The 26860-nt window shown below is 40.9% G+C and overlaps 1 protein-coding gene across 1 annotated transcript in view; it reads left to right on the forward strand.

The window, feature by feature from the left end:
• The first annotated feature begins 792 nt into the window (after window positions 1-792).
• Window positions 793-26860, forward strand: part of LOC137295506 (BUD13 homolog) — a 38060-nt gene continuing 11992 nt past the window's right edge. Inside the window, exon 1 of the mRNA XM_067826870.1 lies at window positions 793-1010. Within this exon, the coding sequence (XP_067682971.1) occupies window positions 939-1010 (72 nt within the window). The 5' untranslated portion in view covers window positions 793-938. The remainder of the gene's footprint in view (window positions 1011-26860) is intronic.

The following is a 26860-nucleotide window of genomic DNA, read 5'->3' on the forward strand; positions in this document are numbered from 1 at the left end:
AATTCACTCTCACACCCGCGCACACGCACTCACGCGCACACATATTATCTCTTACTCCATCACGCACACACGAGATAAAAACAAAAGTAAAAACTTAAAAATCTGAAAGACCATGTTCAACCAAACTTCACTCACTCAGTCAGTCACGCACACACCCAAACATTGTCTCTGACTCAAGCACACCCAGAAATAATAGTGTAATAATCTGGATGACAGAGCTAAACCACGCTCACTCACGTACACATACCATTTCACTCACGCGCACACCACAATAAAGTGAGCCGTGCTGAAATATGTGATACAATCTGGTGGTCAGTTACATCTCATTTCACTACCGACCCGTGAAGGTCCCGGGGTAGAATAGGCCTTCAGCAACCCATGCTTGCCATAAAAGGTGACTATGCTTGTCGTAAGAGGCGACTAACGGGATCGGGTGGTCAGACTAGCTGACTTGGTTGACACATGTCATCGGTTCCCCATTGCGCAGATCTATGCTCATGTTGTTGATCACTGGATTGACTGGTCCAGACTCGATTATTTACAGACCGTCGCCATATAGCTGGAATATTGCTAAGTGCGACGTAAAACTGAACTCACTCACTCACTCACTCACTCACTCATTTCACTACCTTAATCACACACGCACACATCATCTTTCACTCACTCACACACACACTGCTATAACTGTGTAATTATCTGGAAGGCCGAGTTAAACCAAAATTTATATTGTTTTAATGTAAGTGTAACTTGAAACAACAAGGCTATAAAACCATAAACCCTGCCGTTTGACAGAACACCGCCAGGAAGTCATGTGACCGGCAGGAAATCATGTGACCTCGCTATGCTGCTGGATCAATAGCGACTCCGAGTGAGAGTTGAGAGACAGAGGCTGTTGCCAATGGAGGCAGAGTGATTTGATAACACCAAACACACAAGCCATGTACGCCTTCAAAATGCTTCTACTACCAGTCTTTGGCGTTCTTCTTACCTCTATCGCAGGACTTTCACAGGTAACTTTTATTAATTCTTCATTTAAACCCCATTTTAAACAACGGCCATTGAATTTGAATCCCAGTTAGGTTGATGGGTGCAACGGTAAAGTGCGCTTAAATAAGGACAGTGATACTATAATGTTCGTATGTTGTAAGTGTTGTACTCTTGACTGAAAATGATGACTAGAAACCATGGGAGACCGCGATACCCGGTTTTCAACTGTATTATTTCAACCAATCACCATATCACGATAATGTAATATGCAGACACTTTACAACCCGAAAACATAACATCGGCTGATCCGAAACTCATAAGTAGAAGGTAAACCAATACTCGAGCTTTTGCGAACGCAGTGCACTAGAAACCAACCTTCCTAATCCCATCTTCTCACAGAATGCTGTCGTGCATTATACCAGCAAACACAGGAGCATTATTACGTCCGAAATATATACGTTTAAATGAGCCTTTAAATATTTTGAAACTTTTGAAACATTTTATAATGCTTAATAAATTCGCTCCAGATTTCGTTTTAGAACCAGATTGGAATGACACATTATGTTACTGGCGCATTTCCCATCGTAAAACAAAAACGCCCTAGTGGGATCTGATTTCAAAATCATATTATATTTTTTGTAACGGGAAGAATCTGCGTAGAAGAAAACGCTAATGTACTCGTGTCGTCTGTTTTTAGATTTATTTGGATTGTCAGTTGTGAAACACAAACCTTTTTGGTTTATAAATCTGACGTCCAAGGCGTGAAGCCTCTGCCAACTGATTAAAAAGAACATATCCTCCGTAAAACCAGTAAGGTAAGAATACCTAGAGCACGACCACTGGACAAATAGTACCGTACATTACGCGCGAGTAAGAAACATTTCAGGTTTTCGTGTTCAAACAGTGTGTTTTCATATTGAGTATCAGTATCATTGATACCGTGTTCATGCTTTGAATATCGGAAACGGACTGCGTAAACGCACGTGTGTATTTACGATATAGTTCATGGTAAGCCTGTTTACTTTATTCGCTGAAAACTTATGTTTGTCATTGGTAAACATCTGCTGGTATGTCTAGGGTATGGTCAGAATAACATTGACTATGGTCGTATTGAACGCGTTCTGCTATTGGGATAACCTTGTCTGGACTCCAAGTGTTTCTGGAGACCTTTTATCCTTTGATTGATATTATTTAATTATTCATATGTATCATATCATTTGTGGCATATCAAAAGATGGATTCGTTGTTGCGTGGGGTGAAGCGTTACAGCTTGATACCACAGGGGCACGGGTTTGAATAGAGTCGTGTTCTGTGTTGAGAGGGTATGCATGTCTACGGTGGTATCGTGTCCCAGTAGATTAGCACTATTCAACCGAGTAAAGGCTCACAAGTACAAATAGTCACACACGCAATATTCACTCACTCACACAAACACACGCACACGCACACACATATTGCTATACAGGTTCATTCACCGTGTATGTTCGTTACACCCCATTTAGCCTCATCTCTCATATCATTCATCACATGAAGTGAATGAACCATTCCACACAAACTGATTGTCTCAGTAAAATGTAATGTACAGTAAAAGTGTAATGTCTACTTGTCTTCAGCCACCGCAGTTTAGACATTAACACGTAAACCATAAATCCTTGATTCTACATTCAGCGGTTTAGCTTGACTGTGAAGTCTGATGATTGAGGCACCACAACTGAGACAAGAACACATATGCCCATAAATCCTTGATTCTACATTCAGCGTTTTGCCTTCCTTATGAAATGCTATGTTAGAGGCATCACGGCCGAGATACCATACATCCTCGATCTCCACATTCAGCGTTTTGCCTTCCCTATGAAATCTTATGTTAGAGGCACCACAGCTGAGATAGGGGCACATATGCACATAAATCCTTGATGTCTACATTCACAATTTTGCCTTGGCAAGGAATCTTTATGTTAGATGAACCATAGCTTAGACAGGAACGCACATGCACGTAAGTCATTGCAACTGACGCCAACATTCAAGTTTCGCCTAGACAAAGAAGCCTTACTTTCGAGGGACCCAGTTCTCAGACAAGGATGAAGACATATGTAGAGATTTAGGGCGATAAATAGCCACTGGCCTCATGATTGAGTGTTTAAACTCTGGGGACATTTGCCGGGAAAACGCCATCGTGTGGCTTGGGTTAATAGAAATAGCCGTCAGAGCGTGAACTAACCCGATAGTGGACGGGGCGCTCTATTCCGCCCCGTCACATTGGGCATAGAGAATAATGTGGTTTCATATCGAGTGTTAGTTTCGTCTGGGCGGTTCTATGCAATGTGACGACTTTGTGCTAAAGTGGTGATGTATTTGATCTTTTTTCCCGTTTTCTTGATATTGGATGCATCCCAAACGGAGTGACAGGAGAGTAATTGGTAACAAAGGCTCCTTTGACAGGAAGCCAATATCGAAAGCATCTTAGTGGAAAATCATTGACATGTGAAATAGGTCTTGACTCGTTTCGTAATTTTCGTTATTGTCTCATGAATACTGCATCATGTGATGTCTATATATAGCAGCAGTCGATGTATTTTTGCGACGAGGCATTGTATGCTTTTTAACTCCTCTGAGGGTTGGACTAGTCAGGTCCTATTCTCCAGACTAATATCACTGTAGCTATTTTGAATTTATTCAACTTCGTTTGTAGTTGCCTCGCTCAGCAATATTCCAGTTACAAGACGGAGTTCAACATATACTAGTTTCTGTTATTGTAGCATGCAGATCATTGATAGCCCCAAAGGCTGGAAGCACATGTCTGAATAATCTTGGACAAACGAATTCCCCAAGCTAATCTGTTATTTAGCTTATACAAATAGCTGTGTTAGATTTGGATGACAGTATAATGGAAATTGCTACAGTCTGACCACAGTGGAGTAACCGTTGCTTCAAGTACCGAAATACGCTATGGCATTAATGGTAGCTTCCTGAAGGCAACATCATTGTTGATCCAAATGTTTATTGCAGACAGTAGTGTCATTTTGAAACCGAGGGATCAATCTACCATCATTCTCATGAGAGGTGTAAGAGGGACATGGACTCAAACGGGCAGTAAATCAAACGTCGCATATCAGCCGGAATAATACCTCATTAGTGTTGACCTTTTGGCGGATTAATTTCACCGGAAGTGGTAAACGGGCTGTGATTTGTAACTATCGGACTGGGGCCATTGTAATATCCATGTACAGCTCTGCTACATATCGGGGGAGTGTTCCTCTTCATGTCAAATCCTTTCGATGGATGTCTGGAGAATGATACCGGCTTAAAACACTGGTGTGGGGTTGTGGTATTCATATTGCGTGCCGCAAAATCGATCGCAACTGCAAACGTGGATATGAGAAGAATCGTAACGTAGCAAATCCAACCGTTCTCTGTTCTTCTTAAAGGACCGAAGTAGGAATAACCCCATTGTGTCACTCTGTCTTAAATTCCTTGCCTCTGAGGAAATTGAAACCTGTTATATCTTTCACTTTCTTTTATCGATCGAGGTTCGTTGTCGCTCTTAACTGTGTGTGATTCTTTCCCAAGCAATGACTTTGGTTACTATTGTTCTGGTGACCAGTCTGCATACATCTAAACATCCGATTCCAGGTGACTTTATATACGAAATACGTCTTATCTTAGCTTACAAAACATTCCGCTTCTGGAAACAACTGTCTTCAACTGGTCGTGCCGCTCTGTCACTATCATGGCTGTAGCGGCAGCAAAGACACCTGTTATTCCAACAACAATTGTCTTGTAGCCTTTCTGTGTCCGAGACTGTATAAGAGTATATTCCAAATGTATTTATGATTATTTTCTTTCAAGACACCCTCTCAATACCAAGCGTGGAATCATTACCACATGCATAGCAAAAATAGTAATAAAGAGTTTTAGCCACGTCACCAGATTGATGAAATTAAAATATTCGTGCCAAAGCTTTCCATGCACTACGGCATTCGTAAGCCTGTGATAATATATAGAGTTACGACAGGCCGTAACGTTACGAACGCTTTGTGGATGAGGACCCAGGTCGTTAAGAAGTCACTACATCACGACACACTTCTCTTAAATTAAATTGCATTTCTCGCAATAATAATAACAATCAGCAATTGTTTACGTTCCATAAATGGCAGGTGTTTTCTGTTTGGAAGCTCTTCGCGTCGAAGTTTCAATTATTGATTTCAGGCAAGTCTTAAGGGGCAATGAGGGAAACTGCATCAACAGGAAGCTAAAGTGAGTGCATATGCCCATATATATATATATGTATATATATATATACATATATATATATGTGTGTGTGTGTGTGTGTGTGTGTGTGTATATATATATATATGTATATGTGTGTGTGTGTGTGTGTATACATACATATACATACATACACATACATACATATATATATATACATACTTTTGTGGATAGACAACTTATGAAAATCGGCTTAAGATACCAAGGGAGGCAGAGGGACATTTTATGGATAGACATCTTCGTTACTGCAATAGATGTTTAATAACGGTGTTGGGATTAACATCTATTGCAATAATGGAGATGTCTATCCATGAAAAATGTTCCTCTGCTTCCCTTGATATCTTCAGCCGATCTGATGTCACCTCGCTTGCTATGACACGCCCCAGACGAGTATCACGAGGTCCATGAATGCCAGCATATTTGCACAGTGTAATTCTCTCATTATGGCACTCTGCTCAAAACGCTTCCCACCAATTCTGCCTCCACCATGGCTGGAATGCATAAGCTTTATAAGTGCGAGGCTCTTGGTTTCTAATGCTGTACATGATTCATTGAGTGACGTTGTCAGCACTTTTATTGTTTTGTGGGTGTTTTCTTATTTGTATGTTTAGTAATGGAAGTAGCAGCAGTAAGTCTCCACAGTCATTGACCCGACTAGCTTATGAATTTCATGGGTCATTTTGTAATTATATCACTCACCCCGATCTGTTAAGCCAGCTGTACCTCGGGTAATACACTTTCAAGGCTATGGCCTGCTAAAGACGTTCATTATAACAGAAGCATAGTGATCAAACTCAACATCCTTTACTCACTTTTTCAGTCTTTTGCTCAGTTTCTACATTGAGATTTCGGGCTTGTGAATGTTTATGTGGGCTGGTAACTCAGTTGAGGCTAGCCCATATTGCTAGCAAAATATGGAAACTATTTCGCACACGGTGAACTTGTCTCCACATGGACTGCACGCCTATCGCTAAGACGAAATTGAAGTGAGTGAGTTTAGTTTTTCGTCCCTGTTTGCATATTCCATCAAAATCACGACGGGGACACCGGAATAGGGCTTCACATGTACCCATGTGAGTAATCGAACTCGGCTCTTGGGCGTGACGAGCGAACGCTTTAACAACTAGGCTACCCCACCGCCCCTGAAGGGTGATATCTTGCGTCAAGCAGACGGTAGCTCCTAATCCATTCAAAACAGATTCACTTCATCATAAAACCAATCTCATGAACAAATGGACTGGTGCATCTGATTGATGCTCCAAACAGGAATCTACAAGTCTCACCGGAACACTGATGACGTCACGATGGCAGCCATAGAAGTGTCGTCTCCAGATTGCACATATGCTTGTATCCATTGAGACGCCTATGTGACTTTGAACGGATTTTCGATATTGCTTTTCTTGAAAGACGTAGACTAGGGAACAAGGACTGTAGCTTCTCAATAAATGAAATAACCTAAGCGAAACACAATCTGTGAATCGATAGATAATAGAATTAACTGAACTCATACAAGACAAGTGGTGAACATGATGGTGATTACGTCCATTTAAGGTAATCCAGGCATCGGTGGTTGAATTTCGGTGTAGGGGTTTGGCTGCTAAAGACCTTTTCGGTCAGAGCGATGGAAAGAGTTGCTGGTTGATGTTAAACGATATTCAATGTTCGCAATGTGGAGTAGTTCTATAGATAAAGCGTCCGCTCGCCCCGTTGAAGACAAGGTATCGATGTCCCACATGGATACAATTTGTGAAGCCACTTTCTGGTGTCCCCGAAGAGATACTGCTGAGATATTGCTAAAAGTGGCGTAAAGCTAACGTCACTCATTGGAGCCACGATTTTGTGATTGTGGGTTTGAATCCCAGGTGCACCCAGATCATACTATGTTCAGGTCAATGCGTCTTTTGAACTTTCAGAAATAATAAAAATTAATCGAGGAGACATATCAACGAGGTCCACAGATTACTACGAGAGAGAGAAATAATCTCAGTGAGTCATTTCTTTCAAACAAATGAAACTCCCCATCGAGCCATTTCAACATGAATCATTCTATACACTTTGTTATACAAGTAACGTTCCAAACAGCTGGTGTCATTAAAAATTTCCAGTGTGCCATGCATATGATGTTCACAGCTATTTTGCCCAACAAACCAAATGAAGGTTTCTGAGGACGGTCAAGCGTTGTTACTCTTTTGCACTTATCTTATAGACTTTATATTATTTGCATGTAGTTTGAATGTCAGTGGGATGTACAAGGTCGACAATTAGGAGCGCGAGAGACATAGTGTTGGCTCTTCTTTTCACTTCAATTGCGGGATCATACCACTTAGATGGCTTATTGTAAATTGTCTCCCAACAAGTAGTTCTGTACACAACGGACTATACACTCTAACATGGTACACACAAATACAGGTTAATGATACCACAAATACGGGGTAGTAAGGTTTGTAACCCGAACTAACCAAGGAATGTGAACCTTCCCGGACAATAAGATCTGCTGATCAGTCTCTCAAAGTGTACCCAAAACCAGCCTCAAAAGGTATGAAGAGATATCATTTCCTTACATGGTTGTGGAAAGATCTCCCCTTGAGAATAAAAAGTTCCCAGTCATTAATAATCTGTCTGTCTAAAGCCATATATCTTTCAGAAGTTCTATCAAGATTAAATTACCAGTGAAGATATAAGATCTCTACGAAAATACTTTTTGATTTTGTGTATGAGCAGACACTAAGTGCCTGGAGTTTTTGGAGCATAACAAATTTACTGTGTAATTAATATATGTAGTATTGACGCACACATCCAAGAATATAACTACTGATTATCTGTTATGAAATATGATATATACAAGACAAACATTTTGTTCTAAAAAGTCGTGGCGAGATACAATGGCTGAAACGTTCCTCGTCACACCGAATGCCCGAGTGCCAATATTCAATGCAAGATGACCATTTTCGGCCCCCTACCGCGATATTAGTGAATGCAACAATCACCCATTCTCGCGCTGACACTGGTCAGGTAGTCTTCAGAAACCTTTGTAACAAGCTTGCTGAGTTGACAAGATACCCTTTTAATTATGACACATGGGGAGAACGTGATTAGCTGTGAATTAAATATTAAGGTTTATTGTCCATGGACTTGATATGTAAATGAATGGTCATTGTAGGTACCGTACGATCAATACCGCCATTCCGATTCTTGTTCTTAAAGTGCAAGTGGACACAATGGCTGAACTATATCACAGGAATAATGCTCGTGATTTCAGGACAAGTGTCTAAAGGAAACCTAACGCTGCCTAGTGTTTCAGATGAAGCAGATGGATGATTTAGGTTTTAGGCCGATTTACCACTGGTCCAATGATATCTAGACACTTATTACTATGGATGTGTTCACATCGTAGCCTTGTCAGGAATAGAACCCGGGTTTTCGGCGGTATTAACAGACACTTGAACCACAGAGCTAAGTTATTCCCAAGCTACATGTAGATTATGTATCGACAGAACGGTCTTCAGCATCGAGGACCATGTCTGGAGTCGAACCCATGTCTTCGTTGGGATGAAAGGACGCTAGAACTACAGAGCTAAGCCATTCCCCAAGATAAAATAACTTTAAAGTATATTATGTTTCGACAACACGACCTTTAGCAACAAGAACCTGCCATTACTTCATTTCCAGAGATCTGGTTAAGACTTAACCAAATACTTCTTACTCAACTGCAATCTCTGAAAAAAGCAATAGGAAGGGCAAATGAAGCTGAAGATCCCCACGACGGAAACCTAAAACCAACCTTGAACTCCTCAGTGTGAAATAATCACAGAAGTGAAATGCTTAGAAGAGAACAACAAAACCATTACAAACTAACATTACAAACTTTGGGTGTGTGAAGAGATAGTCTTGGAGGACAAAACATCTGTCAATTTGTCCTGAACGATGCATCTGATGCCCAAAGTGTTCATTAATCCCCACCTGCTGATGAGACGCTGCCCACTAATACATCCCGTTCTGATTATGTATCTCCTCAGACTGCAGGAGATCTAATTAACAGCCCCTCCTTCAGCTGTTGTCGGCTGCAACCGCCTTTCCCAAAATGGTGTCTTCCTGAAATTCGCGTCTTTTCGTAATGACAAGAAATCCGTCTTGCTTTGAACATGAAGCGCGGATGCCGTTTCGATAACGAAGGCCCAGACGGTAATCTTGCCTTAGATGCTGGAGAGTGAAGGAATCGAGGCTATATATTTCTGGGTTTTGTGTAAGTCCGATTTCATCAGCCGAAGCACGGAAACTACTCGGCATAAAGGTGTCTGGGATTTGGCAAGTATCGATGCTAAATTTTCGTACTGTAATTCCTCTCCAAAACACTGTTTGCGGAAAGAAGACATATGGAGATGTTATTTTCTATATATGGCAGAAAGAAGTGATTAGATATTGAGAATACCTCAGGCGTATTCATTATACGATGTTTTGCAGAAAATGGGAAAAAATGTCTAAGACATTTTTAAAGGTACACGTACCATCTATATACAGCCACTTTTCGAATCACATTGTAAGCAAACAAATACTGTTTACTCATTTCGGAATCGACATATTCGCGAAACCAAACTATCCAAGTTCAAGGTAACTGACCTCGAACAACGCAAGGATGGTGGCATAGTCGAATTTGACACTCAAGATATCAAATTATCCTGAGACCTAGCGTGAAAGAAGGTGACAGAAGATGGAGTGACACATAGTCTGCAATAACGAATGCCAATGTTATCAGGGACTTATGTCCCACATTCCCATCTCGGGAGAGAGCTGTGCTTAATAATTGTCACTGAGAAGAGCAGTGCCTGAATTATTTAGAAAGTGGAATTTTATGATGTATAATTGTAACAGAAAGAGGGATCGTTCGTTTAAATGTTCGCTATAATACACGTCACCCATAGGACCAGTATCGATTATCCACCAACAAGGGAGACAAGATGATGTTAAAAGAACATGTCTGTTTATTTTATAACAAAATAATTGTATGAGTGAGTGAGCTGTGTTTCACGCCGCTTTTCGCAATATTCCAACTATATCATTGCGGGTCACACCAGAAATGGGCTTCACACATGTACCCATGTGGGGAATCGAACCAGGTCTTCGGTGTGACCAGCGAACGCTTTAACCACTAGGCTACCCCACTGCCCATTTGTATTTATGAATTATGGAAAATGTTAAATGTTACCAGTGAGTAACCTAACTGACCTCTCAAACATCGGATGCTTACTTGAATACGTTTGGTTTTAGCAGTAGTAGTTATAAGTAGTTATAAATTTGTACCCTCTTTGCTACAGATGGTGTTGTTGCTCCACACCTACATATTGAGTCATTTTGCAACACGTGCTGTTCACGCAGCCACCGCTTATTGTGAATGCCGAAGACCACACAGTGCGAATACATTCACTGATGTTGAGCTGTTTGACAGCAAAAATATAAATTGACATGGTAATCAAAACTCCCCACATCAAAGACCTACACAAAGGATATAATTGTCAACATAAATAAAACCCAAAATATTCAATGTCTGAAAGTTTTGATACACATTCACTACCACTTATGTCTGGAATCCATTTAATATTTCTAAACATCCAAATTATCAGCGAAAAATGGCATAATCTTTTGTGGGTTTACTGCAATACTTTTCCACAGATTCTTTGTAGGGAAAAGCTTAACCCTGCTGTTAGTTCTGTCCACATCACGAATAATTATTCTTAGCGTACAACAAAACGACAATCAACTGGAAAAACACCCGTAGTTTAGTTTGAATATACTCATAGATGTAGTGATAAAAGTAAAAAATATCAAGGACGAAAAGTCCCCTATCTCCCAGTGTACACTGTACATCATCCGTCGACCATCTAGAGTATCATCAATGAATTGAGTTTCACAATACGGTCTTAAAGGATTTGCAATCAGTTGACTCAGGTTTGACATAATACGCCCTTGACATATGGTGCAAGGGCTCCTTTTAAACATCATCTCTGCAAGGAATACAGAGATGTTATGTATTTAGGCAAAATTTGGCAGACAAGTTAATCTTGACAGAAATGAGGGCCTCTTGTGGTAAAGGTCACCAGACAGGATTTCCAACCCTATAATGTTTATTGCCTCTGTTGTACATCGGGTAATTGTTTCTGTCTTCTTATTGGAGGATCTATGATTGCTACAAAGTAAGCGGTATGTGTGAAACTTCCAGCGCAAGGCAGCGAACCTTGAATAGAGGTGAGCTGGGAGTTGTATCAGATTTGTCTTGTTCTGATTGGAGTATTGTCCAACGTTACCAGCAGTGTTCAATATCTGTTATATTCAGAAAGTATCAATATCTTTTAGCTTTACGTCCATTCAAATGATGCGTCAGCTTAACACTTTATAGAACGTGGTGATTTTTGTTGTTGGTTTTTCTTATTATGGTGAATGTGGTATTGGACACAAAATTAGAGGATCCTTGGGCAGCTGATGGAGGTAACTCCGCACTCTGACTTCCCCCAGTTAGCAACAGTATCTCTAGGGTAGAAGTAATACAGTAAGACACCTTGTCTTATTGTATTAGGTCTGATGTGTGAACATTGCAGAAATTCTGCTGTTTGAAGCATCAAAGAACTTGGTGAAATAGATGGCAATACATATTTCACATAATAAACCATCGTCAGTAATCCTAACATGCCATTCTATAGCATGAAACATTACGATATACTGATGGTAAATCGTTTAAGAGCGTTTGAAATACTTGGTATGTTAAAGCATTTATTAAACAACTACGCGGTGCTTTTGAAATCTTCGTAGACACAGCATGATCCATTGTCTTTTGCACGTTGTGAAATATAGTCATTAGGGACTGGAACTAATGGACTAGTGTACGAGATAACAACTGGAAAGTTGAATGATGCCACTTGTGTCATGTAGAGTTTATTCTACCCTGAATCGTAACCATAGACCTAAATGAGAACGAAATACGGTACTTGGTCTGTTGTAATGTTACTTCCTTTGACTGTCTGGCTATAATGAAACCATGGATCGATATAATTATGACTAAAGTGCACATGCCCCGAGCCATGAACCTTTTGCAAATCTCGCAATCATGCACATTGTTTAGAGGAATGCAGTTGAATTGTAGTAAGTATCATATACTGTGCGAAACAAATAAGGGAGCACATGAAAGCACAAGTATTCTTTTATTCTGTTTCAGATTTCTTCACACGTTTTATATTGCAGTGATGGTTTAAATATTGGAGTAAATAAATACTGCTATGAAGTTGTATATTTGTTTACCTCGGTATATAATGATTAATTGATTGGATGAAATGGGTTTAAAGCCGCATGTGCATATGCGTGTGCATGTGTAATTGTATGCCCGTCTGGAGTGTCTTGTTTCAGGAACTATTTTCCTTTAATCTATTGGGAGAGGGATGGAGTTCCGTACTTAGTATTAATGCATTGACATTTTGCATGATGTCTGATGGAATCACGAGAGCGCGAGAGCGTGCGAACGAAATCTTTCATTATCGCAACATTGAGACAAATATACCTAGTATAAAGGGAGGGTGTGTTCTTGAAACGCTGAATCCGTGGAGATTTAAGATGTTGAAATATTCGCGTCGCTCACAAAACGCAAAAAGAGTTCACTCAAATAGGTCAGAATGACACAACTAAGGTACATTTTGTAAGACAAAGGGGAGAAACAAATTGTAAACATCTATACGTTTGTTTATTATGGACTGTAGATGTACATGTTTTAGGTACAGGCATAATCCACCCGTGAAGATTCAGGTTAAAGTCTTCAGCAACCCATGCTTGTCGTAAAAGGCGACTAACAGGATCAGAGCTTTAGGCTCCCTGATTTGGTTGACGCATGCTATCGCATCCCAGTTGATGGTCATGCTTTTGATCATCCGGTCCAGACTCAGTTATTTACAGACCGTTGCCATATAGCTGGAATATTGCGGCGTTAAGCAACAAACAAACCAGTAAAATGAATCCCCACATCTTTTACGGCATGTGCCCAAACAATTCGCCCACTTGGAACATCCTTGTCAAATGTTGTGTAATGTGTGATTCGGTTATCCTGTTGAGCGCAAGGAGGAATGTGGAGAGATGAGGTGGATGAGGTTCTGGTTATACACTTACAACGTCCCCATGTGATGCATGGTTAGAGACACATTCTATTCAAACAAACTTGCGCGTAATACACAGAAAGGTTCCATATTGCTCTGGCTAATAGGAAGACACTTGCAGCGAAATTAGGTTGTGATGAGAAAACTTGAGATCAGGTCAACTCGTTCCAGGAGCATGTTTCTTTGATCAATCTTCCCGATGAAAACCCCTTTTAAGGATTTCCCATCAACTATGAATCTGATGCACACTTTTCATCCCGGCTTTCAATCCCCAACCTAATCACTATTCAAGTGCCGTTCCAGCCAGTTTAGGAGTCCTACAATTGGTCCATTTTGGCTAGATTTCCAAATTAAGTTTTGTGGGGCCACATGAAACCGATGTGATACCGTGAGAACCAACTAGGCTTCCTTCATTCGGAAGACCTTCTTTCACTAACGAACTGATACTCAGCCCTTCAGTGAAGATTGGATCTTCACAAATACAAAGCGCTTCAACGTAAAACATAGCCCTCCAGCGCGAATATAATTAGACCTTTCTCTGTATCGATTTAAGTCTTTAGTACAGCAACGATTAAAAGTTTTTAAGCTTAATAGCTTTAAAAAATAGATTTTCTCTTTCTCACTAAGAGCAGCTGATTAGTTAAATCAACTTGAGGTTAATCGGTGACAACGGGTTGATTAAACCTGTAGACGTAGGTGCCTATAAAACAATGAACATGTTTCCACGGGATTTAAGGATCCAGGATAAAACGGATGTTGGTTCTGTTCCTGGTTAGATTTAACGACATAGTTAGATGCAGGTACCATGGCAACAGGGTAAACAAAAGTAAGTGAGAATGTTTCAGTTGTACTGTAACACGGAAATATGTTGGCCTGGCATGATATAAGTCTAATACCTATTAACTGAAAACTTAGTAAGCAAAAGATCACACAACATCTGTGCTCGTTAATTTATAGAGGCATACAAATCTGAGATCACTTGGCACAGACTATACCCCTCCATTATTGTGACACACTATCAGTTAGTGTGACTACGTTGATTGTTATGCCGCACTCAGTAATATTCCAGTTATATGGCGGCGGTCTGTAAATAATCAAGATCTCACGGACAATCCGATGATGAACCGCATCAACGTCGATCTGCGCAATTTGGAACCGATGACATGTAATAACCACGTGACCACCCGATCCCGTTTTTCCCTTGAGTTACCGAAGGCCAGTTCTAATCCGGACATTCACATGTGCACCATGAAACAATTGCAACACTTCCAAAGTGGTGTTTATACACACCACCACACTTAAATTGAACAGTTCGCAAAGATCTGTGTCCCGTCATACAAAACGGCCTCTGAGGCCAAGCTGTAATTGGCGATCGCTAAAGCACTAAGGTCGGTTAATGGAACAGGGTCTACACCATACCATGCTTGACGGAATTATACAAGACACGACTAACGGGATCGGGTTGTCAGACTCGTTGATGCGGTTGACCTATGTAATTGCATCTTTATAGATCGATGCTCATGTTGTTGATCACTGGATTATCTGGTCCAGTCTCGATTATTTACATACCATGTCGCGTGTCGTTAAAAAAGAAAAAACTGGTGTTTGCTTTATTCGAAATGAGTGAAACGAGGACATGTAGAACTGGTGTTTCCATTCCCTTGGAGTTCGTCCTAAAGGTGGTCGACCGTATTTTTTTAGTGTAAAGTACAAAACATACCAGAATCGAAGCGTCGTCATTTTACTTATCCCACAAGCGAACTTGTTACCATTTACAAACCGTAATTTCCTCGGTACCAGTGTGGCAAAGATATCGCCAATGTGACTTATATGAATCCACTCGTGCGGTATCTTTCTACAGTCAGTTTATTGTGAATGAGATAAGGTCTATCGGCCCCTAGGCAACAATCGTTACAAGTAAAGCAGTAGGTTAAAGCGATCGATCGTCAAGCCGAATACACCAGTTCGATTCCAACTCATGGGTACAATGTGTAAGCCCATTTCTGGTGTCTCCCGCTGTGAATATTCCTAAACTCACTCACCCACCCAATCACTCATATAATCTTTCAATCATATGGCTTGGGGTAAAAATTAAATTCTAGCAATTCTGTAAAAGAAATACAGAAATTGCATGTGCTCCGTCTGTAAGCAAAGAATGGAACCGCCGGCGACCCGGTAACACATACAAGATAAACACAACGATGGAAATTGATGGTGATTCCGTCTTGGCTGCATCCATTATTAACTCACAGTGACGTTCCCTCGGGATCTCCTCGCCGTGTTAGGTGCTCAAGAACTTAGCTTGTATTCCACCAGTAATAGGGTAGAACCGTTAGAAAGTCACCCAGAGATTCATTTCCCTAAAACATCTAATTTACTGTGAAACAGACACGCAAATAACTGAACTTTTGATGTGAAAATCGAAGACCTTTACGTTCAGTTGTTTCTAATGTTATTGCTGAACAGTTCATGGATCTCGGAAATCTAGTGTTCCTGGCAGGCAGTGTGAAGAAATTGAAGTAGTATTTACATACAGAAACAAAAAGTAATAGTGAAAGTGGAAACTAGGATGGTGATGCCCTCTTTAAGTAACCCGAGCTTGTATGAGATTTCGCGTGACGGGAGAGTGGGTCAGCCTGGCGCTGGTTTAGTTTCAGTACGTCTAGTTGAAAGACTTTCGTGAGCACAATCACAATATAAGATCCAATATTGTAACATACCGGGTTAGGTGATCCTAGCGGTATGGCTGTTGAAAGAATGTGTTTCTCTCTCTCTTTCTCTCTCTCTCTCTCTCTCTCTGGGTGTCTCCCTCCCTGTCTATCTTTATCTTTGTCCCTCTCCTTTGTCTCTCTGTCTCTCTCAGGACCTCTCACTTTGTTTTCCGATCCTGTCTCTCTGTCTTCTCCACTTTCTCTTTTCTCTCTCTCCCTGTTCTTCCTCCCTTTGCCCCTTTCACATTGTCTCCCTTTGCCTCTCTCACCATCACCCCGTCTTTCTATCTTTCCCTTTCTTCACTCTTTCCCTTTCTTCACTCTTTCCCTTTGTCCTATGTCTCTATAGATTTCTCACGATCCCAAATTGTCTGTCTTGTTCCCTCCCTATTTCTCTCTCTCTCTCTACCTCTCTCTCTCTATCTCTCTCTGTTTACCCTCTCTCTGTGTCTCTCTTACCCTCCTCCCACCTCTCTCTCTCAGCACACGCACACAAAGCAATATTAAAGTACATTGATCATTCCCCCTTTATAAGGAATTGGCCTGCTTCAGTACCATTGATGAAAAATTGTATTATCTGACGTCACTATAGTGTTAGTTGTTAACAAACCATAGATGAACACGTTTCTTCACTCCTTATATGATCAGCACCATTGAATATGGGAAATAGCGGTTCATTATTCTTTCCATGGCGATTCTGGCTTTTCCATAAATCAGCGTGGACCTAGCATTTTACTCACCAATAACAACATATCAGGAAAGGACTGAATATTTATTTCATTCTACGGGGATAAAATACTTGAAAACCATTGTTCGTTTTACAAATGACACGCATACATTGTCTGTCTGTTCTTATCATTTCAAAGGGCTAAATATTTTGTATCATATCGTGTTTACTATGTCATTCATTGTTACTAACAATATTCCTTTGAGTGTAGTCAGTCAAAGCAATTGTGTTTACAAACGATTCATTGCTACCGTGCCATCAGTCCAGATAGAAATGAGCTTGTGGCAAGTATTGTCATGAGTGAAACGATTCAATCACGAAATAAAGATTACAAGGTCCGTTGAGTGTTCCCGGCACGAGATCGTATACTTCTCACCTTGCTTTCCAAATAATGGCAAATTGATCTACCATTCCATGGTACCACAGAATGGCAAAACGTAAAGTGATTTCCTGCAGGCATAACAGAGCGGTTTCATGAAGCGTTTAAGCCATGAAAGTACAAGATAAATAAGGCATAGTAGATTTTCTAATGGTTTAGTGACTGCATTGTGTGTGTAAAAACAAAATGGCGCCGTTGTGGGCGGGACAGAAATTAGATAATTCAATATTCTTTAGTTGTATACAGGTTGTTTCTTAAATGAGGCATTACAGGATTATTTTAAGCAAGATACTGTGCCCTGTAAGTACAAGATAAATAAGGTGCAGGGAACTCTCTAATAGTTTAGTGACTGCAGAATGTGGGTTAAAACAAAATGGCGCCGACATGGCGAAGAATGGAGTAATTCAGGACTTGTTTTGTACGCAAGGTGTTATTTAAATTGTTCTTTGTAAATGTTTTGTTACATCTACGAGTAAAATTCGACAATTGACTACAGTAACGTAGAAAGTTAAAAAAGACTTCATGGAAATTTTGGGTACTTTGTTTTCGTGTTTCCAATTAGCAGGACCATAGACGACTCCTTATTGTGATCTGATTGTATAAAACGCGTTTATTATTGAGTAGAGCATTCCTGGGTTTGGTTCAGACCTAAAATTCCCGTCGTACTGGATACGGGTGTGATGGGGTGTCTGCGGTCACTCTACTCTGCAGAGTTGCGTCCCTTATGCGTACCAGGAACATGTTACCTGAGGCTTGCCAATAATTTGCATGGGTTCGAATCCCACATCATTCCGGGCTGCCCGTCCCTAAACAGACATTGTGGGGTCACAATGAATCATAGTCATATATAACTTACTTACAGTTCTAAGTGACATTGAATCAAACTGTCCCACTTCATCAATGTTTGTTGTACATTTCTCTTTAACATAGCAGTAACAAGAACGGACTGGTCATATCGCAAGTTCGAAAATCCCATATAATCAAACATATGATGTTCACACTGAAATCATGAATTTATAATGAATTTCTGCTAGTTCAAGCCAGTCTCACAAGCACGCTTAGCGTTTGGCTTTTGACTGAAACTATCGATCGTAAATTGTACACTTTTTAAAAAGGATATGTTTATTGGCCTGATTACATTTTCTGAGCAGATGAGTTATTTTGGGGGGAAATGCGATAGATTCTACAAAGGATGACATTTGCAGAAATATGTGGACACGTTTTCGAACTGACACTTGATATGTGAGTCCTTCAACATTGCGTAATATCTTACAGCTACATATAGTCACTGATGTTTGAATTCCCTGTCACTGTAGGGCAGTGGGAGTAGCTTCAAAATATGAATTTAAATGTGCAGATGACTTTAGTATCTGTCAAAATATAACTACGAAAAAGACAATTTGAGAGTGTTAATGCACGTGCATATTATGTTGTTTAGAGGCGGCGAAGTTGCCTAGTGGTCAAAGCGTTCGGTCGTAATGCCAAAGGTCCGGGTTCGATTCCTCATGTGGATAGAACGTGTGAAGCCCATTTCTGATGTCTTCTTTATTGATATTGCTGGAATATTATAAAAGTCGGCTTGAAACCACCCTTACTAGATTTCTGGTTTGTTAATGGGAATGTGATAACTTTGTGTCTGCTGATTCTGGGATCATCCGTCTCCGCCTAGCGGTCTGACGATATATACAAGAAACCAGTATCATTTGGCGCAATAGTTGCATGACAAACTGTCTTCGCTGGTACCATTCACTCTAGCCATGCCCCACGTCAGCAGTTTTGAAATCATTTGCTTAATTAAGTCACCATAGAACACTTAATCCGTCTAAGGAGTACATCTAATGTACAGCTGGACTGTAAAGAAGATGGACGGCAAGAGATACGATGACATTCGCGGTCTGGTGTGAAATGTGAATACCTCATAACGTGCTCTGTGCCTACAGAAGGACCAGATCACACAACCAGTCATGTTATGGTGTAAATACGTTCCACTGATCTATAAGAGAATACACATAGGCCACGCGTTTATGCGTAAACTCTGCACACTTTTATGTATTTCTGAATATCATACATAAAATATGGAGAAAATGTCCATATAGCACAACAGTTTTAAAAACATTAACATCCCTTTAAAGGTTAAAACGTTCAGATAGCGTATAATGTATTAGTGTTAACTTGAGTTTAATAATACAAACTGGCTGTTGTTGTGAGTGTTATGATCGCCATGGACATAAATCTTAATTACGTATCATATCTCAAGGCATGAGTTATGTGAATGTGAATATGTATGACATATCATGAATATTCATGAATACCAAGTAACCTTAAACATATGTTACTGATTATAATGAAAAAAGGTCGATAATGTTCACGTCTGAGGCATACCTTGAGAGTTAAGTAAGAAAACAAGCCTGAAACACTCGCGAAATTGTGTTTTTGGGTAAGGACAATAGGTTGAAGAGATAGATGGAATATGGCCGGCATCGGAGAGGAAAGGTATGAGTTCTGAGTGAGTGAGTGACTTTAGTTTTACTCCGCACTCAGCAGTATTCCAGCTAAATGGCGGCGGCCTATAAATAATCGTGTCTAGACCAGACATTCCGGTGATCAACAACATGAGCATCGATCGGCAGAATTGGGGACTGATGACATTTGTCAACCAAGTCAGGGAGTCTGACAACCCGATCCCGTTTATGACACGCATGGTATGAATTCTGAAAATTACACAGTGGATTAACCGTTAGTAGATTAACCTTCAGAGAGGAGGGAGAAACAAACCACAAGTCAGAAAACATATCAGAGAAAGCCGTAAAACGCAGCTTCATCAAGAGCTGAGCGCCGTTTTTGCTATCATTAACATGAATTTTGAAGGTATTAACAGTGGTCGTAATTCAAGCTTAACATCTGTTACTGTTTCCTCGGTCACTTGATTGTCTGATTTGTTTACAGGCCACGGAAGTATGACAAGACTACTGTGTGACGTAATGTTTACCTTACGCAATCTGTGTGAATATCTGTGATACAGTTAGAGCAGGACATGCGCACCCTTTCACTTGGTATCATCAACAATTCCTAGTTGTCCATTCATATAATTTTCCCTTTAAACAAATAGGAATCTTATTTTTACGAAAGTCAAGATCGGGTATTCTTAGCTGTCGTATTACATTGCCTTCAGTGACGGTGGGGTAGTCTAGTGGTTAAAGCGTTTGCTAGTCACGCCAAAGACCCATGTTCGATTCCCCACATGGATACAAAGTGTGGAGTCCATTTCTGGTGCCCATATTGTTTGAATATTGCTAAAAGCCACAACAAAATGTACATACTCACACATATCTAGAATTTTTTGAGCTCATCGATTTGAATTTTCGTTAGTATCTCACACAAATAACACGTACTAAAAGTGGAAATCTTCGGCTACACCGAACTTTGTTCTGAATTACCCAGCACTGACGAGTTTAGGAACTCAATATCACACGTACCGTGACCTCTGTCTATTATCGTGGAATTGTTATTGCAGGATGTACTAATCCAGCAGTTCCATTTTCGTCGGAAATGGTGCTCTTGTCAAATACACTGCACTGTGATGATTAGGCTGAGACAACACGCGTTAATGCGATGCATTTTAAAACAGTTTAGACATTAGCAGTAAGCACCATAGAATCTGGGTTGACGGGTCCGGTTGTATTTGTCGATTCAGCGAGTACAGTTCAGCATCCTTCAAGTGTGGTGATGGCTTAATGACAAGCGATGGTACTTGCTGTGTAGTCTCTGGTCACAGGGGACATTTTACCCGTGTGCGTGGGCGGGTTAGTAGTTACTGACGTAAATGCTAAAAGATCGACTAAAAATATTAATTTAAATGTCACATGCACTTAAGTAGAGTATTTGTCAAAATAGAAAAAGAATTAAAAGTGAATGTTGAGTAATATTGAATGTGAATGTTCTTATGTTTGTTTTTGAACGTCGTGCATAAGGATAGCCCAGTTTTCTAACCATTCTGGTCCAGGTAATGAGAGAATATGGACATTACGAACATCATCTGTGACACTCAACACTGTCTACAGTCGTGATTACATGGACCCAAATACCAGGTGTACATTTGTCCCGGGGGTATATTTACCCTAATGAGGTATTTAATGTCGTGTAAATCCATATACCCCGTGGGTACATTTACCCCAGAGGGTATATTTGCCCTTGCTTCAGAGGTATATGGCAAATTTACTAAAGGTAGTATATTTGCGCCAGGGGGTATTTGATGCATATAAATGCGATTTTAACGCTATACAGCATTGATCTAGCTGTTTTGTTGGGCTGCGTTTGATCAGGCATTTGTCTGTTCATCTCAATCCCAAGATTTCTGACAGAACTCCTTGGTGTATTCTGTGATGCTCCCATCAAAAGTGTTGGTGTTACCACTTTCGCAGGTTGGTGAGGGAAACCAAGGATCTTGAACTTAGTCTTGTCATTGTTCAGTTTAAGAGAGTTGGATGACATCCATTATGGATCCCGGGATGCTAGTGATGTACAGTTCAAATTGAGAGATCGCATTCTGAATGTTGAGGGGTTCAATGTTGATGTACAGCTGTTGTTCAGCTACATAACTGTTGAAGAGAAGAGAATGTTTTCGTATCAGGATTCCGGGCGGTTGTTGTGTGCAAATGGAGAAAAGGACAGAGCCAAGGACCGATCCTTGGGGAACACCCCACGTCAGGTCAGTAGAGTGAGAATGAACATTGTCAACACGATCCGCTAAATAAGTGTAGACATAGGTAAACCTGTATCTGTCATCACACTCTGTCTGCATGGTAATGGAGTACCACCCTTTCCTGTTGACGAAGTAGGCATGATACAGAGATGGAGCAATGATCGAAATATGTATGGCATCTATAGCTACTGCACAGTTTGGGAATCCTCACTTTTAATGTATCCTCTTGTAAGATCTTTCCACTTATATACCTGACCATCTGAACAAACATCACGTCACATCGTCCACGTCACAGTCGTCATGGACGCACAGTGTCCATGTACAACTACACAGTGTCCAGTGAAAAGCCTGTCTGACCTGTGAAGAATGTTGACGGCGTTGGCAAATAGTCTTAAACACATCCCAAGTCATGCTGAAGTTTTGAAGCCTTTTGCTGATCATCGTAGGTTTCTTGAACTTCTTACCTCCATCATCAGCTTCGAGGCCTCACCCAGATGGGTTGCCCTCTAACAGATGATGATCCAACAGCAAGAATAATGATCTGGATGAGCTTAGCTCTCTCGCGATGTCGTCTTAATCTGCTTTGACTGCTATGATTGCAGCGATAGGGTATGTAAATAGTTACTGAAATATTCCAAATCAGTCGGTGCATGAAAACGCAACCACAATTTGCCCTTTGCCAAATATACTCCCAGTTATATACTCCAAGGGATATTTCATGCATGTAAAGACCCATGAAGGTCTCGGGGTAGAATAGGCCTTCAGTAACCCATGCTTGCCATAAAAGGCGACTATGCTTGTCGCAAGAGGCGAATAACGGGATCGGGTGGTCAGGCTCGCTGACTTGATTGACACATGTCATCGGTTCCCAGTTGCGCAGATCGATGTTGTTGATCACTGGATTGTCTGGTCCAGACTCGATTTTTTACAGACCGCCGCCATACAGCTGTAATATTGCTGAGTGTGGCGTAAAACTAAACTCACTCACCCATGCATGTAAACACCGCTTACCAGGATGACACTCAATACAATAAACCGCTAAGAATGTCCATCCGATCCCTTCTCTCATCTCTTAGGGGAAAAAGAGATTTTTAAAAAGATACTGAAATCCCGCAGATGACGTGTCTCTCGAATCGTGCCACAACGGAACAGTGTGTGATGATAATATGGTAGTATTTTGAGAAACCCTTGATATTTTATTCGGAATTTCGAGTCAGAGGAAGCCATTGCCTAATTTCTCTCCGTCAAAATGCTTGAACAGTGTAAAGCTAAAGACGTGTTGTATTCTGCAGCAAATCATATACGCCCTGACCTGCAACTGAAACGAGGGATGCTTGGTAGTCAGCTGATAAAACCGTTCAACTGTGAAGAGGAAGACCCGGGTTCCTTTCCCATTTTGCACCAACGTGTGAAGCTATATTTACACTGTCCCGGACCAGTATATTATGCTGGTGGAGAATTGCTTGACACGGCTTTACCCATACTTAATCGCTCGAAGCGAGACGACTCCGACTCTGGCCTGGTGGACAAGGCCCTAGAATGTCATCTGTCTCGCATGTTGGGCAATTACTAGACAAGGGCATGTCCGTGTGGCATCGAGTACATGGTAACTGCGAAGTTATTTATAGGTCATGAATCATTGTTGAACAGTCGACCAAACCGCCGTGTCATGAATACAGAGAATCTGTGATCGTAATGGATAAAATCGTATGTATTTATCTGTGACATTTCATGAGGAAGTTGGTTTGTACATACGCCTATCGTGAGAACAAAGGGTAGTCTCACTACTGGCCCCTTTGCTGTGATATTTTGAGGAAACTGAGTGTTGGGAGTGTAAAACTCAACTGACGAATGAAAGTAAAATATTACATAGTAAATGCAAATATAAACGCAAAACCAGAAAATAGGCAGTCTCGGTCGCAGGGCGTTAAAGACAAAACAGCTTTGAAAGCGATTTGAATATACTATCCAAAACAAAGAAACACATAGATGAGAAACATGTTGAGAAAATGTATTTTCGAATGTTCCGTGTCGCAGAGTCAAGGCGTGACGTAGTGATTTGACCTTGAAACTCCTTCAAAACGAATGCAAATTTTCTGAAAGTAATCTGGATTTTTATTGCCAGACAGTGAATGCACTTTTTCAACTGGAAGGTTATATTTGTTGCGTTTTGGCGATGCCATTCTAATCCTTGTAAGAAATCTCATCAAAATAAACATTTTCAGGTAAAATCAGTTTTTTACTTGAGATTGTGCATTTGTGTAAAATGTAAAATCACACCTTTGTTACATATTTTGACGATTGTTTGAACACAATATAGGTAATTAAAATTACAAATCGCCTATGCGTTTCTTTTTGGGATAGTATAGATCTTGAAAGCCAATGACACCAGGTGTTCGCAAAAAGAACACCACATAACAATGCCGAACACCACACAGTACTACTGGCATGCGATTTTCACTAGCGTAGGTACCATAGTTAAAAGGCCAGGGTTTACATATGATTGTTGCTAAACAGACTAAGCAAGCCCTCAATACTATCTAAATATGAAGCTTTGTAACCTATTGGCCTTGCATGTTATCAAACCATAAAATCTAGTGATAGACTCGGCGTCCAGTCATACATGTTTAATGAATATCTCAGTTACAGACACAAAATGGCTGAAATATTGCCGGCATAACTTCCAACTACCACTCAGTGAGTAAGTAAGTGCGTGAGTGAGTGAGTGCGTGCGTGCGTGCGTGCGTGCGTGAGTGAGTGAGTGAGTGAGTGCGCGAGTGCGTGCGTGAGTGAGTGAGTGAGTGAGCGAGCGCGTGAGTGATTGAGTAAGTGAGCGAGCGCGTGAGTGAGTGTGTGAACGAGTGCTTGAGTGAGTGCTTGAGTGAGTGCGTGCGTGCGTGAGTGAGCGAGTGAGTGAGTGCGCGAGTGCGTGCGTGAGTGAGTGAGTGAGCGAGCGATTGAGTGAGTGAGTGAGTGAGTGAGTGCGTGCGTGAGTGAGTGAGCGAGCGCGTGAGTGAGTGCGTGCGTGAGTGCGCGAGCGCGTGAGTGAGTGAGTGCGTGAGTGAGTGAGTGCATGCGTGCGTGCGTGAGTGAGTGAGTGAGTGAGTGAGTGAGTGTAGTTTTACGCAATGTTCCAGCAATATCAATAGTTCCAGCGGGGAACACAAGAAACGGGCTTCACATATAGTACCCATGTGGGGAATCGAACCTCGATCTTCGGCGTAACGAGTGAAAGCTTCAACCACTAGGCTATCCTAGTCTCCAGGTGGATGAAAAGGTATAATATTGACTAACTCAGTCAGTAAAACAACGTCTTAAAGATTATCTGAATGTATTCATATGAATATTGCAGGCTCTCATTTTCTTCTTCCTTTGATGTGCCAGTCAGTAGAGGTAAACCAGCTATGTTTTCAGTGTAGACCCTAATTACCTGTATAATTACTAGTAGTCGTGCTAAATCTGAAATGGAGTAAGTGCATATGGTTTTACGGTGCGTTAAACAATATTCCAGCAATATCATGGCTGGGAAGACTTCACATATGGGCTTCACATATTGCTCCCATGTGAGGAATCAAACCCGGGCCTTCGATGCGACGAAAGCTTTAACCTCTATGCTATTCCGTCGTCCCCTGGAACTGGAACCGAACCGGATCTGTACATATTATTTTGTTTTGAAATGCCATTTGACATTAAGTGAGAAAGCTACTTTACCACTGACAGTATATTCCATGGTGACACTGTCGGTATTCGGTGGAGTCCGAGATGTGTTACGCGATTTGATCATGCGTGGGCTGTCATGTTGTAAGACACTTACATTGTCAAAACGGACAGTTTGGGATCTCGCGGGACAGGTCATGTGATCACAGTTGCTAGAAGTTTGACAGGCACTTATACACTGAATGCTTTACGTTCCCCCTGGAGCAGGTTTGAGTCAATACAAACCTAAACTCATCTGATACGTCTCTTCAAAGTTAACTGGACCCGTGCTTGCCATAAAAGGCGACTTTGCTTGTCGTAAGAGGCGACTAGCGGGATCGGGTGGTCAGGCTGGCTGGCTTGGTTGACACATGTCATCTGTTCCCAGTTGTGCAGATCGATGTTCATGTTGTTGATCACTGGATTGTCTGTTCCAGACTCGTTTATTTACAGACCGCCGCGATAATAGCTGGACTATTGCTGAGTGCGGCGTAAAACTAAACTCACTCGCTCACTCAAAGTTAATTGAAGGGGGAGACCCCAGAGAATAAACACTCCCGAATATTTGTCTGTAAGATGCTGTGTACGAGGGGAAAAATAGAACTAATATTACAAACATTTCCTACCATCTATGGCACTTAATGTTGAATGTTTGTGAACAATTTGTAAAATGGCTTACCCTCACATAATAATACGTTCCTCCCAAATAGAAACTGAAAATAAATACAACATTCCTTGAAAATATAAGGCTATAAATTGTCAAATGTGAAGTGTTATGTTTGAGATTACTCTTTCTTTATTGTGAAGTACAGATTTTTTGTAATTTTGATGGGTTTAGTTCCATGCAAGATTCGAACACACACCCTCAGAGTCAGGTTCCTAATCGCCAGTCTACTAACCCGCTGGTGATACTGACAACAATGAGTTGATTTAGTAAGCATCTGAAACAGAAGTGCAAGTCGATGAGATGCTAATATGCGCTTAAGACATCCTTGTATATGGCCAAACAATGTTGGTCTCTTAGCCTTGTTCATATTTTCCTTTAATTTTCTGCTTTGTCGAACCTGTGGTAACTTGGTAAGAGGTGCCAGAGCTGGTTAGGCAGCTGACTTATAGGGCTGGCGATTAGGTGCTTGACTCGGAGGATGTGGGTTCAAATCCTGGATGGGACGAAACCTATAAAAAATACAAAAATTTCTACTCTACGTAGAAAGGGTAATCTCAAATATAGCATACATTACAAAATCTCTCGAGTTTTCACCA

The sequence above is a fragment of the Haliotis asinina genome, chromosome 9 (assembly GCF_037392515.1).
Source record: "Haliotis asinina isolate JCU_RB_2024 chromosome 9, JCU_Hal_asi_v2, whole genome shotgun sequence".
Taxonomy (NCBI): Eukaryota; Metazoa; Mollusca; class Gastropoda; order Lepetellida; family Haliotidae; genus Haliotis; species Haliotis asinina.